The sequence below is a fragment of the Corvus cornix genome, chromosome 5, assembly GCF_000738735.6.
Source record: "Corvus cornix cornix isolate S_Up_H32 chromosome 5, ASM73873v5, whole genome shotgun sequence".
In the NCBI taxonomy this organism is placed as follows: domain Eukaryota; kingdom Metazoa; phylum Chordata; class Aves; order Passeriformes; family Corvidae; genus Corvus; species Corvus cornix.
In genome coordinates, this window is record NC_046335.1 from 39,054,916 (window position 1) to 39,070,536 (window position 15,621).

The 15,621-nt window shown below is 36.8% G+C and overlaps 1 protein-coding gene across 12 annotated transcripts in view; it reads right to left on the reverse strand.

The window, feature by feature from the left end:
• PHF21A (PHD finger protein 21A) overlaps nucleotides 1-15,621 on the reverse strand; it is a 135,289-nt gene that overhangs the window by 99,768 nt on the left and 19,900 nt on the right. For 8 of the 12 annotated variants that reach the window (XM_039552365.1, XM_039552374.1, XM_039552364.1 and 5 more), the window contains 2 exons: nucleotides 4,445-4,485; nucleotides 538-673 (listed from right to left, as the gene is read on the reverse strand). In XM_039552365.1, coding sequence (XP_039408299.1) covers nucleotides 538-591 — 54 coding nt within the window. In that variant the 5' untranslated portion in view covers nucleotides 592-673; nucleotides 4,445-4,485. Of the gene's footprint in view, nucleotides 1-537; nucleotides 674-2,525; nucleotides 2,616-4,444; nucleotides 4,486-15,621 lie in introns of all 12 variants that reach the window. The other 4 variants (XM_039552369.1, XM_039552367.1, XM_039552370.1 and 1 more) reach the window with 2 other exon arrangements.

Below are 15,621 nucleotides of genomic sequence, written 5' to 3' on the forward strand. Positions count from 1 at the left end.
CCATGTAGTATGGAACAGGTTACTAGTACAAAGACCCAACATGTAAACATTTACAGAGCCCAAGCACTACAACATTGCGGTTATCAAACATATAGTTTAGAAGCTACTAAAGTAGAAAACATGCCAGAAGAGAAGCACCAGATTAAACTGTGCAGCACTATATACATTTCACTTCAAAGTTCCTCCACCATATTCCTCCATTGCAAACTGAATACTGAAGGTGGCTTCAGAACATCAGAAAAACCTTCCAGACAGAAGCAGCTGAACATGGTTTTCAGAATGTTTTTATTACTGCTACAGATTACTAAAAAAAACAAATCCCCACCCACAGCTTGATATGTAGATCTTTCACATTTGCCAAAAAAACAACAGGTGGTGAGGTCAAAATGCAGAGTATAAAATTCTGAAGTAGTTTCAAGCTTATAAAACAATTATTACTATAGTCGTAGTGCTATTGCTTAATGTTCCCATTAGTAGTAATACTGTCAGCAGTACTAATGCTGCTATTGCTCTAAAGCAAGAAAGAATATAAATTACCTGGTGAACCTGAATTTCCACTTTCAGAGCCTCCTGTAGAGTCTGCAGCTCCATTCTCTACCTTCTCCACTTTCTCTAGAAGTGTCTTTGCTGATTCCAGTGCCTTTAGTTTCTGGTTTCCTCCTTAACACCAGTCCTATGGAAAAATAAAGGTTTTGTTTTGGTTGGTGAAGGAGAAAAGTGAATTTGAGAAAAGAAGATTTTAACAGAACAAGAATTCAATAGTGAACTATACTCAAACGCAGCTTTCTAACCTAAACACAGTCAGTCTTTTGAACACAAGAAATCTGCAGGCTCTACAAAATGCCTGCTTTGGAGTCATTTAGCCAAATTTGTTACTTCCCACATATCCCAAAGTTGACATACTTATCCCTTATCTTAGTTTGCAGGCGGCTATTTCCTATGAATATCCTATTGCAGTTGCATATTAAATTAGAAAATTTAACTACCAAGAATGTTTTAAAAATCTGTGTAGATGAAAACTTATTCTAGAGAATAAAATTCTACAACTGCAATAAATAGTTAAATTGAATGTACTGCATTAACACACTTCCATGATACTATAGAGCTGTTCTCAGATGGGACAGTGTGCATGTTATCTAACAGAACAACATTAATATATTGATAACCCACTGCCTAAAGTTTGTGCCAAGTTAGTAATTTCAGTTGAAATCTGTTCTGAAGGACAGAAGAGTGATATGAAACAGCACAAGACATTTCAAAAAGATTAACTTTAAAATATTTTTTATCTTGGAAATCTACTTGTAAGATCATGAGTATAAAGTTTACCATCTTCACTTGTACTACAAACAAATTAATCCCCCCAATCTCTGACATAGAAAAGCATTATCAGACATACTCCTAAAAGCCTTGAATACTGGACAAGAGATTTCTGTTCAGAAATATGTTAACAGTATCAGCTTCTGAAACAGGATTGAGATTCCCATATGCTCAAATCATAGGGCAACCTGTGTAAAAACATCTATAAATACATACACATGAAAGTCACTGGAAAACGTTATATAGCAATTTTTCCAGTCACTTTTGCATCCAGACACCACAATTAAGGAATTGCTGCAGTTAAAATAGTTCCTAATTTTTTATTTTTTGAAAATTGCTCACAATCATTGCACAGGTATTGTGGCCTTCCTAATGAGACTACAGTGCTTTCAAAAGGATCCTGACATCTTAGATTAAACATGCAGGCTGTAAAAAGATAGTAACTCAGATAAGTTAAAGAATTTTATTTTAATGTTGTCTCACTACAGTAAACTGAAGTAGTGGACAAATTTGTGAATTCCTGAAATAAAAAGGTTGAAGGTGTGTGTTTTGTTTTGTTTGTTTATCATTTATCTTTTCAAACAGAAATGTGTTACAAAAAGAGAAGACTATAAAGGGGGTTTAAAAAGCATTATATTTAAACTCTTCATCAGTGTTGTCTGCTGTTAGCCTAAAGTTGCTTATTTAAATAACAAAAGCCTGATCAAACTTTCTAGTCAACACATGAAATGACCTTCCGAAAGGGCCTCTCCCACATGTGACACAGATGAGTGAAAACAGCTGCCTTTGCAGCACTAGCCTCTATAAAATTGTAATCTGTATCAAGGGATACACGGAAATTACATATAGTTCCCTGTCCTATTACCACAAACAGTAATGAGAAAACAGAATCATGGATTATTACTTCCACTCACTGACAAAAACAATTATAGCATGCTTCAAGTCCCTACCACTGCAGTTTCAAAAGAAGCCATGCTTCAGAAAACCACGTGGGAGACTGGTTAATGAAAACTGGAACCCACTACAGAGGCAAGAAGTCTTTTTGACCCTTGGAAATTCAGTTTCAGTGTAAAGATACAGGCAGATAAGGTCAGTTTCTTTCTCAGTGTGTCTTCAACAAATCAGAAGGCACACATGATGAATAGTTCGTATCACTCTGTAGCAACACACTAACTTCAATGTTGAGTGCAGAACAGCAAAACAATTACCTCAACTGAGAATATAAAAAATATCCATCACTTAAATATATGTAACTGTAATGTCCAATACATGTTCCTGGCAAATATGACACAGAATTTCTGTAAAAGAACATATAAAGATTAAGCTACTTCTATTAATGCACAACTTAATTTGACAGATAGAAATTGTAGTATTGATGGTTCATAAAAACTAATCCAAGCTAATTGCATCTATGCCTTGAACAGCTAGCAAGATTTTTCAAAATTAATTTTTAAGAGGTTCAAGAAAAAAGTGACACTGCTTTGCTCAGCCTAGCTCAGTTGTTGCTCAGCCTAGCTATGTTTATAGGGGTAAAAACATGAAAAAATATATTTAATTTAGAAGTTTGGTCAAGCTGCCAAATTATGAATAGGAAATATATACAATTGTTTCTTTCTAGAACACACACTTGCAGCTTCCCTTCCTTGCAAGCAGGAGTAACTATTTAGTTATCCCTGCCTAGAATTCCCCCAAAGGACCTTATATGCTTATCCAATGTTAAAAAAACAATACAGTAAAAAAAACCAAACAAACAAACAAACAAAAAAAAACCACACCCCCCCCCCCCCCCCAAAAAAAAAGAATCGGTCCTTACATCCAGCAAAACCTAAACTGCATTTTTCTGGTTTACATAGAATAATGCCTATAAATATCTATCAGGGCATCTGCTTAAATATTGCTCATACTTCCTTTGAGAGGAGGCACAAAACTACTTAAGTGGCCATACATTTTGCAAGTGCAAAAATTTTCAGTATTTTTGAACTTTTATTCTTTTAGACTGAACTTAAAGGGAAGATTTAAAAACTTAGTTCGGTGGCCTTATAAACTACCTATAGTACCACATTCGAAGAGGTGTAAAAGCATCTCTGGATGAATCATAGAACATGGTACATTTTCCCCTTTACTCCTATGGCAGTGGAATAATTTCAAATAAAAAGCTTGTAGATGACTGAAATTGCATGGGTGGCTTGGCCTGCAATAATCCTTCATCCCATTATTTCTAAGTGAAAACAAGCAAATGCCTTGCTCAATGCCAGAATCAGTGATTTCCAAAAGGAAAGCACAGGATTCAGGAGCGCATACATCTCTTGTACATCCGGACATACTTCCAAGTCTCAGTCAGAAAGAACACTGAGCAAGAGGTAAATTAGGCATTTTTGGATGGATTGCAACTACTGGAGGCAGCAGTCCTCCATTCAATTTCTTGCTGGCATTCATTTATTACCAATAATCACTTATTTCTTAAGTGGTTGCTTCAAGACTTATAATTTCATACTCAGATAAGTGCCCCAATGCACTGCATATGGGCTATTTAAATATTCAAAAACTGAATGAAACCTTAAATTCTACAACAATCACATAAGTGCATTCACACTTCTGTTATCTCAATTAAATACAATCTACATGGGAAACTCTAAAATATCACAATGCTATTTAGACTACGGCTATTTTGGAAGTTACACTAGAAACACAGCTGCCAAGGCATATATATTTATACAAACAAAGGTAGGACACACACAAAGCCATGAATGCCTTCTGTGTGTACGGAAGGACTCTGAATAACTCGGAACTTTAGAGAGAAGTCTTTCTGAGCCAAAAATCCCTTCAAATAAATTTGGTTTTCACATTACACAGGAAAAAAAACCAACTTAATATTATTATTTTTGAGCAGATGAATTTAAATGCCCTTTTACAGACCCTTGGGCCCAAATCTCAGCCTTACAGAGATTTTATTTATAAGACTGGGGCTTCCATCAATAACATTTACTTTTTAAGACTTAATTTCTGAATATAAGAATAGATAGAATTTCAGTTTCAGTAACTATCAAACTTTTCCAGGAATAGATACCAGATCTTCATACTATCTATTCTTAGGTAAGCCATTTTAGCCTTGGGAAGAAGTACTTACCAGTTTTGAGTAAGTTATCCCTTTCAGCTCTCTACCCCCTCCTACAAAAGAAAAACAACAACAACAACAAAAAAAAAAGATAATTACAAATATTTTAACTAGACTTTGAAACAAAAAAAAAGGAATTCAAATATTTGAAAAGTTGGATAGGGAAGGGTTGGGATTTTAGAAAGAGGGTTTTGGTTGGTTTTTCTCCAGGGAGGTTGTAATTTTTTTTTTTTTTTAATGCTGAAACTAACTATAAAACACCACTTTGAAAGAAAATCTGTTTGATGTGGCAGGGAAAACTAAGGAGACCTACAATTTCAACCTGTATTAAAATACAAACTACTACTGTCACTAGGTGGAGAAGCGATTATAGGTACAAATTTTTCTAGTTCTATGCAAGGCCAGTGTCCTCCTCCCGTGGGGGAAAGACCTTCTCTCTACCACATTTATTAAAATCTGTATCGTAAGCCCTGTCAGTTGCCACAGCTAAATATGACAAGGTTACCCACCCTAGACATTTGCCCAGCAGCTCTGCTAGAGATTACACTAACACCCAAAGATGGTAGAGCAGGTGGTAGGTCAGCAGAGTCACTAGAGCTCAAATCCCAGAGTACTACTGGAGACTGAAACAAACAGCAGTGTAAGCCAATATGGTGGGACATGAAGTGTGGAGGCCGAGGAGAGGCACTGCCCGTTACTCTGCCTGGGTCACAGGTAGAACATTCAGTAGCACAGCAAGGTAATACCTCTTAAATCGCCATATGAATCATAAAAAACTCATGAGTCAGAGTTCTAAAAAGATACTTATAATATAAACGATAACTCATTTGCTCAATTACTTTGCCTAATGCTAAAAAAAAGCCTTCAAAATACTCCAAATTTTCTAGGAAAATACTAGAATATTAGTATATTTTAAGCTTTAACTTCACAGCTAACAAGATCTTTGCAGATGTTTCTATCCACACGTAAGTCATCATAGAGCTGAAGTTTATGCCCCAGCCTTATAAAAAGATCAGCAATAGAAAGCTACAATCATCTCTCACTCATTGGAGACCAGCACAAGTGGAGAAGTTTTCATTTACCAACCAGCAGAACCGGGTGCTTATGACCACTGAGAGCAGAAAAGAAAACAGGAAGCCTACTGTTGGCAGTGACAGTATTGTCAGTTTCCTAGTCTCGATTTTTACTGTGCATTGTGAACCACAAAATATTAGACTATATTTAATTTTAGAGCAATTTCAGGTTAGTTTACATAACATCCAGCTGCTAGCATGATCGGTTATGAACTGGGAAGTACGGACTATTTTGAGGTTATATTCAAAGTAAGTACATTCACTCTGGATGCCACAGAATTTTAAATACCTTCATTTTTGAAGGTGCTGAGGAGACAGGTATTATTCTCAATTTCTAGTTGTTTCTTTTTGGTATTAAAATCCTACTTGTCACCTCCACCTCCCACTATAAATCAGTCATTTAATTAGTCCAGAAACCTACAGAGGAAGCCCTTTCATCATGCAAGCACTAACTGCCCTCTTCAACAAGCAACTACAACTATACATCCATGCTATTAATAAAAAACCAATAATTAAAAAAATCTCACTGGTCTAGATTATTGACTTCGGAAAGCTAAACAAAATAGTCAGCGCTACACATCTGCAAATGCAGTCTTAGAATAAATAAGCATGATTTCTATTTAAAAACAGAAAAATATCAATTTACTTGTAGCACGAGTACACACAACCTGACAAGAAAGCTGTCACTTAAAAATAACAGCAACTGTTCCTTCCTTCCTTTTTTCTCCCCTACACAGACACTCGCCTCCATAGCAGGACCCTAGTTCCATCAAGATGGAGCTCTGCAGAAAAAAGCTGCACAGTTACAAACCTTCAGATTGCATTTAATATTGCTGCAACCCCAGACTCAGAATCCAGGAGCTCCGAAGGACAAAGTTTAGAACACAAGGAGTTTAATCATGACTATCCAAGTGAACTACTGTGTTGCCTTGGAGAAGTCACTTAGAGAGGACCTATATAGGGAATGGAAATACATTTGCATCCTCTTCTGCACATAATTTACTACAGGCTTTTTCTTAAGCATTTAGAACAGGTTAATCTTTGAATGTCAAACCTCTGGCAACACAAAATTCTGCCCTCATGCAGGTATATTATTTTTACTAACATCCCTGCCTCATTTAGTACAGAGGACAAGCACAAAGAATGAAGTATCAGTTGAATCTCTTTTCATTCTGAACTTTTGGTTTGCATGTTTTTTTAAACTCAACATCTAAGCCCTAGGACAAATAAAAAATTCATTTCTTCATAAGCAGCAGACTGATGAGAGCCACAGAAAAACTTGTGCCTGATACAGGCAAGTTTTCTTAAATAGAGAATTGAGACAGAGAAATAAAGATCAAACACCCAAGATTGGTAAACCCAAGCATCTTAAACAGATTTATGTTTTCAACTGTTCTTAGCATTTTTATAGTTGAGAACAGCATATGACCAACTAAATCTGTAACTTTGGTTCTTGACAACTCCTGCATTTGTGGATACTGGGAACCAACACAGAATAGTATTAATGAAAAAGAGATAAAGTCTGCTCTGTAGAAGAAATGAGATAATTTCTTGTGCACAGTAAAAGTACATATAGAAACTCACACTGCCTCTCTCATTCTCACTACAAAACACATTAGAAAGTTAAGATTAGACAGCTCACAATCACTCATATCAATAGAGAAGTCTGAAGAGTTTAGCATTATACAGGGATTTCTAACAAAAACTTCAATAGCAGAAATGTATCACAAAATCTCAGCTATCCAATTTACTGAGGCAGCCTTTTGAAGGCTCTAAAAACATGCTGTAAACTGTCCAAAGTAGGAACCTGCAAGGTTAACTCTCAGATTATTACAGTATATTTGGCAATATTTTGGGGGTTTTTAAACCCCAGGTCTGGGAGTCAAATTAAGAGCACTGTCTTCTTCCCAAAATATATATATGACCTACGATTAGAAAAAAAGCTTGAGAAATGCTTACCTATGTTCACCACTAATTAAAACAAAAATTCAATCAAAACTAGAATTAACCAAATAAACCACTTTTAGAAATACATTTTTCTCAGTGGGATTGACTTAAGAATCCAATGTTAATATTACTAACAAGGGTAGTTTGACATATACATATACTTACAGCAGTAACACCCATGCCAGCTCCTGGAAAAGGCTCTTAACCTTTTCAATAACTTTATACAGCTTATGCAAGGAAAAAAAACACCATTGCCAAAACAATCATATTCTGCAATTCAACTTTAAGATTTTTACTGAAGTTTTTGAATCAGAAGAATAGTTACTCATTTCATGGGACTGTTACGAAAACTAAGATCTCAAAACTCCTATGTTTAAGGCTTTGTAGCACCTGAGGACATCAGAAGAACACATGGTGGTGAAAACATTTTAGCATACAGCACCCAAAGGCTTAAGACTATTTAAATGCTAATTATCTGTATATTAAGATGTCTGATTATAACAATTAGATACTTATTACTACCTTCAAGTTATACAATAAAGTTTATGCTACTGTAACCAGAGACTCACTTGAAAAAACTGGGAAGAATTAAATGTCATGTTCAGCAATTTTTTCTTTGCGTATTTCCTAAATCTAGAAGCTATCAAATGTTTACTGTCAGACCATGGGATTCTATACATTCATATCATGTTACAATATTTAAGTATGTACATTTTACTTTTTGCCAAAAGGATCTTAGTCTTGTTCAGTGCACAGAATGAACTCAGAAAAAAAAAAGGACTAATTGCTGTGCACAAGCAATTGTGAGACTGATATTCTTTCACATTTCAGGGAATTGCCCTACAATATGAGGGTAAAGCATTATTAATTTTTTTTTTTTTATGCAAAATACATACCACACCGAAGGGATTCAGAATTTTTTCTCTGGACTTTTTTTTTTAGTTGTGAACTCCTCAAAGCAACAGCTCTCCCTCCTATATTTGAATAATATCCTGTATGTAGAGAGCACTCTATCTCTATCTTCTAAGAAAACAAGTCATAGCAGATACTTTACTGTGATTTTCAAGTCAGCAACTCATATTCCTTAACAGGGTGGGATTTCTGCAGTCTTAAAAAGACCAAACACAGGCCAGATAGGGAATATAACCAATTTCAAAATAAATTATTATAAGGCTCATGTTTCAATGACTATCATTAGCAGTGCTGGTGCTATTGCTTCTGTGATAAAAACAAGCCTCCTTTGTGCCAGCACACGGAATCTGATCTTCCTGTTGTGTTGCAGCTGGGAGAATTCCCAGTCAGCCCCAGTCACACATTCCAGGCAGGTGGTAAAGGGACCAACAACATTGCTCAAGATAACTGAGACTGCACTGAAGTGTACAAGCCATGCCTTCCAGTTTGTCCATCTGTACAACTGCTCTCTCTTCCTCCTTCCCTATCCCCATATAATAACTCCTCCTAAACTGGTCAAGGAGCCTGAATTTTCTGCTTATGCATGCAGACAACTTACAGGATTCAAACTACAAACTTCAGTTCTATCTCCAAGTTCTGCTGGTATGATTCGCCATGAAACAAATGCAAATTGGAGTTTAAGACACCTGAAGCTGACTTCACTTGGGGATAGATTGCTTCACCTTCTCTGAAACACTTCATAAAACCATCAAACTAAGTTTAAATAGAAGTGTGCGACACCATCATTTGTCTTTGCAGAAGCAGTACTATATTTAACACATTGAAAATGAGCTAGAAGACTCATTACAGTTTAAAAGACCATCTCTAGGGTAAAGATAAAACCACTTCACTTTTTTTTAATAGATTTTTAAAATATCAACCAAAACTTGCCATGGCACCAAACACATATAAACAGTTGAAGATTACCCTCTTAGCTCTCGTCCTATGACTACAGATACGTTGGGCATTAGTAACTCTTCCTGAACGCAGTCTTTCCTAGCATCTTGGGGGTGGGATGGGGTATGAAATCACACTCTCTGGCAAAACGATTAACTACATTTGGCCTAGTAGAAAATTAGCACAAACATGTTTTAAAATCTCAGAATCATCTCTGTCACTTGAGCAGATCCAAGATATGTGGCTCTACACTTTTTACCCATGTATAAACCCCTCTTCTTTGCACAGTCTTTGTCTATTTCTTGAATCAGAAAAGCCTCTCTAACCTATGACCACTAGTAAGCCTGGCAGATGTTCTTTCCGACTTGGTAGCAAGGTCTCCCCATCTAATCCTAACATTCACAAAATCACCATCAATAAAATTCTCCTTTTTTTTACCCAGACACCAGTGTACAGGGATGTTTTACAGCACTGTTGTATTCAGAAGTTCTAGTATTGCAGAACCACTAAGCCTCACTTTGCTCAGTGAGTTACTATTCACCAGGCTTTAGAAACACACAAAATCATCCTACGTGCAGTGTAGCTAAATTCTTGTTCAGGTAAAAAAAGTTGTATAACCGGGACTTTTGTTTCAGTGAATTACTTTTTAGAAGGACTGTTTAGCTAAACACACACCAAGAAAACCCCCAGTAGTAATAAGATCTACAAGTTTACGTTTTACTAACAGTGTAACAGCAAAGTTTCATATTTGAAGCAGGGAGCTGAGGAAATTTTTGCAAAATTAAAATATTTACACGATGTGAAGGCAGAGTTTGGCATTTATTTCTAAAAATTTTTTGCTGCATTATTTGACATTCCGGAAAGTTGCTGGTAACACAGGTGGTTTTTAAACTTTTTAAATTTTTTTTTTTTTAGAAAACACTGTTTAACAATTTAACTTCAATAATATGTCAGTTAATCTGTTAAGTCTTAAAACTCTAATTTTTCTTTTTGAATTATTTTCAAGTTATTTACAAAGTATATATACCACTGGGAAGGAAACTAAGATGGAAGCTCAACAGAAAACAGAAGGAGCTGTCACCTCCTAGCTGTAAGAGCCCACTGTTTGGTCTCAAAATTTGTAAGAAATGCAAAGGGAAGCTATTTGAATATTTGTGGTTTATGGTTTTGTTTTGGTTTTTTAATAGTATGTCGAGCAAAATCAGTTTATTAACCTCTGTTGTTCTTAACCTGTGTTGTACCTTTCTCATTCCAGTCACTAAGAAGTTCCTGCCTTCCTTTCATACTTCAGAGACAGAGGGGAAAAAGGGGAGGAGAGGGAGTTGAGAGGAGGAGAGAAGACTCTTTCTAGAAAGAACACACGTGGTAAATCCTAGTAACTGATTTAACAACCAAAGATGCAAGGAACAAGAAAAAATTAAGAAAACCCTACCCCAGTACCTATTAATTTCCCCCCTGAAATTCCATTAAGAAGGGAGGGATCTCTGATTTCTGGTTTTATCCTTTTAAACATGAGGAGAAATTTCTTACTGAGTGCCAAACCCTTTTTCCCCTTCTAGCAACCCACTTTATGTTTGGCTTGTGGGAATGATGCATTAGTGAGGCAGAAGTGCCTTAAGAGTTTTGGGAAGAGGTCCAGAGCACAAAGGAGATGATCTGGGTAGTGCTGCAAGACTGCAGTAATCAAATGCAAAACTAGAGGTATCTCTGACTGTCACTGGAAGTGCAACTGCACTTCTAATGCAGAGAACCTCAGGTAGGTGCACATCCTGCTTGCACAGACTATTCTTTGAATTTTATCTATCTGCCAGACACGTTCAGAGGACATCAAAAAAATGTCAGAAGAGCAGCCAACGCCTCAACCACACAGCCGTGACATTCAAGGACAGCCTTGGCCTTCCATTTCCACGGGGAAAGAGGTGCTGTTACCGCAGTCGGCCAGCAGGGGGAAATGCCAAACAAGTGAAGGGAAAAAAAAGTTAAGAGAGAAAACACTAAACATGAGGAATAAAATTAGGCAAACCACACACGTCTCCTCAGTGGAGATGGAAGGAAGAGACTCTGCTCTCTGAGAGGGAAAGCAGGATAAATGAAGTATATTTGACTCAAAGCATTCTTCCAGAATTTAGAGAGGAAACAGTGAAAGTGCAAGTCCAAAACACAAGCAAGTAAAAGGAAGCTTTCACTTTCATGTTAGCACAGAGTGACTGCAAATCAATTAAAGTCTTCTTAAATCTAGCGTTTTAATGAAAAGCAAAATATTGTGACTAAACAACTGAAAGAACTAAGCTGAAAGATTATATATTTTTCAAGGACTACCCAACATAAATGTATGAACTAATTTATTTAAAGTGAGCACACATATTCTGTAAGATTATTCTGCATTACAGAAGACTTCATACTACATTTATACAGAATCCCAAGAGTCTGGACTTTTTTTTTCCCCAAGAGATTTCAGAACAGCAGGGCTCCAGTTAAAGACCCCGAATTTCCTTCTACCTTATATATTATCTATACAGCATTTCCATGCTTATGAAGTATAGTGAAAACTACTTAAAGGGAGTGTTGGTTAAGTGAATAAATTCGTGTTAAATGCATTTTGATGAAGGGCAACTTGCATGCAACAGACAGGAAACAGACAATTACACAATGCGTTTTAAAATTAGGAAATAAAAAAGCAAAATGTGATAATTTGTTGAACAAAGAAATTGAACAGGCACTTGCAATGAAGAATAAAAGACAAGCCCTGCAATCACAAGGGCTTTCTGTTTAAAATATCACTGGCTGAGAATCACAAGGAGCAGCAGTGAGGTTTTCAGTGCAAGATTTAGGGAGATTAGCTACACAAGCTTCTGCTGATGTTACTGTTCCACAAACATCAGATAGAAGCCAGGTACACATGTAATTAACAAGCAAACATTTAAAAATGCAGGTGTATTGTGATCAGTGATTATATGGCAGGGCACCTTAAAATAACACATAATCTTTTATAGTTCTGTATTTATAAAGTTCTTTCAAAATCAGATGCTGTACTTTCAGTAAAACTCGTCTCAATGTGTCCATGAAACATAAATGACAGTTTGCCAAGCATGCACAAGAAAAGTTTAGACTACCAGTACATCAAGAGGCCTAAGTGAAGCCTAGTTCTCCTCAAAGTCTATAGTTTCAACTCCAGTTTCTTTATTTTCATTTAGCCTGCAGGCTAAATAACACACCCAGAGGCAGCTAATCTAGCTGACCAAGGCACTCTCCTTTATGTTCTCTTCCAGCTGTGAAGTCCTACCTCCAGCAGTCCCCAGTTTTTCTGGGGGGAATAGTGGGCGAGGGGGTGTCACACTCCACAAAAAGCTGAAGTGATTCACAGATTGGTCGGGGGAACATCATGCACAAGCTTAAGCTGGCAGCCGAAGGGAGACCTTCCTTCCTTCCTTCCTTCAGCAGTTACAGAGTTCCAGTGTGCTATACTGGTACAGGACAGAGCATTTTGCATATTCTGTACTTTATGGTACTGAAAAATACTTGTAAGAATATAGATGTTTGTTTCATCTTACGTAGAGCTTCCATTTTAACAGAAGGTGATATGGCTCAAAATGAGAAACTATACGTAAATTCTTGCGTTTACAACACTACAGGTCACTTGCTCTAATACATTAGCCTTCTAAATAATTGCCAAAAGACAAAATGAAAACTATTTGTTAGTGAACAAGTGTTCACATGAAAAAAGCATCAAAAGAACAATTGTTTCTTTCTTAATCTGTCTTCAGATTTTATGAACAAGATGAAAAAGGTAATGCTTCTCATGTGCTGAAAGTGATTTTTTTCTAGAAAGAATACAGGAATTTAATTTCACAAAGTTCTACGTAAAACAGTCTCAGACTTCTGCTGATTGTCGGGTGCTCTGAACTCTGAAAAGGTGGTTGGGACCCTCTGCTGCTACCAGAGAGGTATCACATTTTCCTCTCCTTTTGACTACAACATCTGTTCTAAGTACAGCCTGCTCACACTCAGTAAAAACCATTCTCATTCTATATTTGCATTTGATTCACTTTTTAGCCAAACTTATTTCAATTTCACCAGCTATTATTTCATTAAACCATGTTGTCATTTTGGTACTCCTGATCTCCTGAGCACAGAGACCAGCAAGGAAAAATTTTTAAAAAGGGAAAAAAAACAGCATAAGACCTTCTAACAGTAAGTACTGTATTCCCTGTGTACAGATTAATTAGATAAGGATCAATAGGGTTTCCACGAGTTTCTGGTTTTGTGTACGGATAAATTATGATAGAGCACGTAAAGGTATCAACGTGTTTCACACACAGCCTAAATAAAAAGGCAGTAAACAGAATTAGGTAAAACACGCTTGTTTCAAACTCTGAACTAACTAGAATACTGAAAGCTCCTTTCTCTCCCCCTCCATCCCAAAATAAAAGCGTGAGTGAGAAGGGATTTCATTACATTCTTAGAACTGTGAGAAGCGAAGTCAAAGGCAGCCACTGGCGTTTAGCATGCAGGCTGTACACACTCCCAAGTACGTCACACTGACAAAACACACTGGCGGAGCTATATGCCTTCCCAAGGCCTCCAACGCACTGTCGCTAGGCCTAAATCAGGTAGGCTCTGTGTGCAGTTCTGCTGCAGATGAGCAGGAGTCCACCCCTTCTCCCTATTTCCCTTAGATTTAACAACCAGATTGTTCCAGCATCAGCTTTTTCTCTCTGCTTCCTTCAGCAGTAATGACTGTATTTAAAAAGACGACAGCATCACAATTTACTGTGCAAGAATCGGCCCTAATTTTTTTCCTTCTTTACTACACCAGCTACCCTGCAGCTTCTGAGCCATTGTCGGCTGTTGTTTTTTGTTCCTTGAATGCAACAGGACTTGATCTGCCAGGCTGCATCACTGTTTTCACAGCACACCTCTAAGAGGAAGAAAATCTCCTCTTCCTGCTTCCTGCTGAGCACTGTGAATATTCGGATTTTTCCTTTCTCCCAACAGATACACAAGTCCAACACTGTTGAATATTCACACATTCCTCTCTTTCAACACCAATTCATTATTTCCCTGTTTATTTTCATACAAAACTATTAAATAAAAGTGCAACTAAGCTGTGGCCCAAGTACCTCAGAAGTTCTTTTATAGAGAATTTGATTCTTCTGCCAGGGTAGTCCTATTCTGACAACTACTTTGAGCCATTTACTTTACCTAAAGCAGTATTTTCCTGCTCTTGGGATTTCTAATCTACCCTATAGCTTTGCAACACTCAGGTTCAGGACAAAGAGTTTTATCTCTATAAGTCATGAACTTTCTCATTCAGGCAAGATGGAATAATGGTGAGATAAAACCCACATTTTCTTAGAGCTTTACCCTGGATGACACTCAGGTGAACCACTTGATGCAACACAGCCTCATGGGACTGACATAAAACTACTGGGGAAACAGAACACCATCAACTACAGTGTAGATGAACTCCCAAAATTCATCTTCACCAAGCCAAACAAAAAGGGGTAAGCTTCTGGAGGTCAAACATATATCAGAATACTGCATTAAATAAACAAATAAATAAACACACACAAAAAATCCTTTAAAAACCACTAAGACTTAGAGGTAAGTACAGAAATGCAAACTTTCCCTGAACACTGGAGGCAAAAATTGTTTGACTGTATTATTTTCTTAAAAAAATGTAATTCCACACTCAAAAAAAATATCTAAACGAAACAAAAAATAATCGCCAGTTTGTTTCTGCCAGGGAACACTTCACATTGATTCAAAAAGAAAAGATTTTTCTAGACAATCCAGAGTATAAACAACTTCTTAAAAAAATATATATAATTATTTAAACAGTGATTTAACTAGCTCATTGCAATGGAAACCCTGACAACACTTGATACATAAAACATTTATGACAGAGTCCTAAAGCACTATTAGACAACAACCTACACAAAAAAGCTGGACAAGTGAGAACAAGTTTACATACACACACCTTGGAAAGACCTGTTTTCTATTCTCCATTACAGATTTGTTTTCTAATCATAGCAGCTGTTTCCTCCTTTCTGCACAATATACCTCAACTAAATTACAAGTTTTGTTTCAGTCCCTTGTCTTTCAAAAAACACCTGCCCTAGAAGGAAGGAAAAGAAGGATGATACCACTCTCCACACCCTTTTCAGTCCCCTCTGCTGCTGCTGCAAAAAAAAAACATGCTTGTTCCAGACAAAGTATTTAAGTTCCTGAAAACGAACATGACCATTTTAAAGAGGTCTAAAACCAGAGGTATTTAATGTCTCAGAAGTCACTCCCAGTGAGTAACAGTCCCTCTTGTCA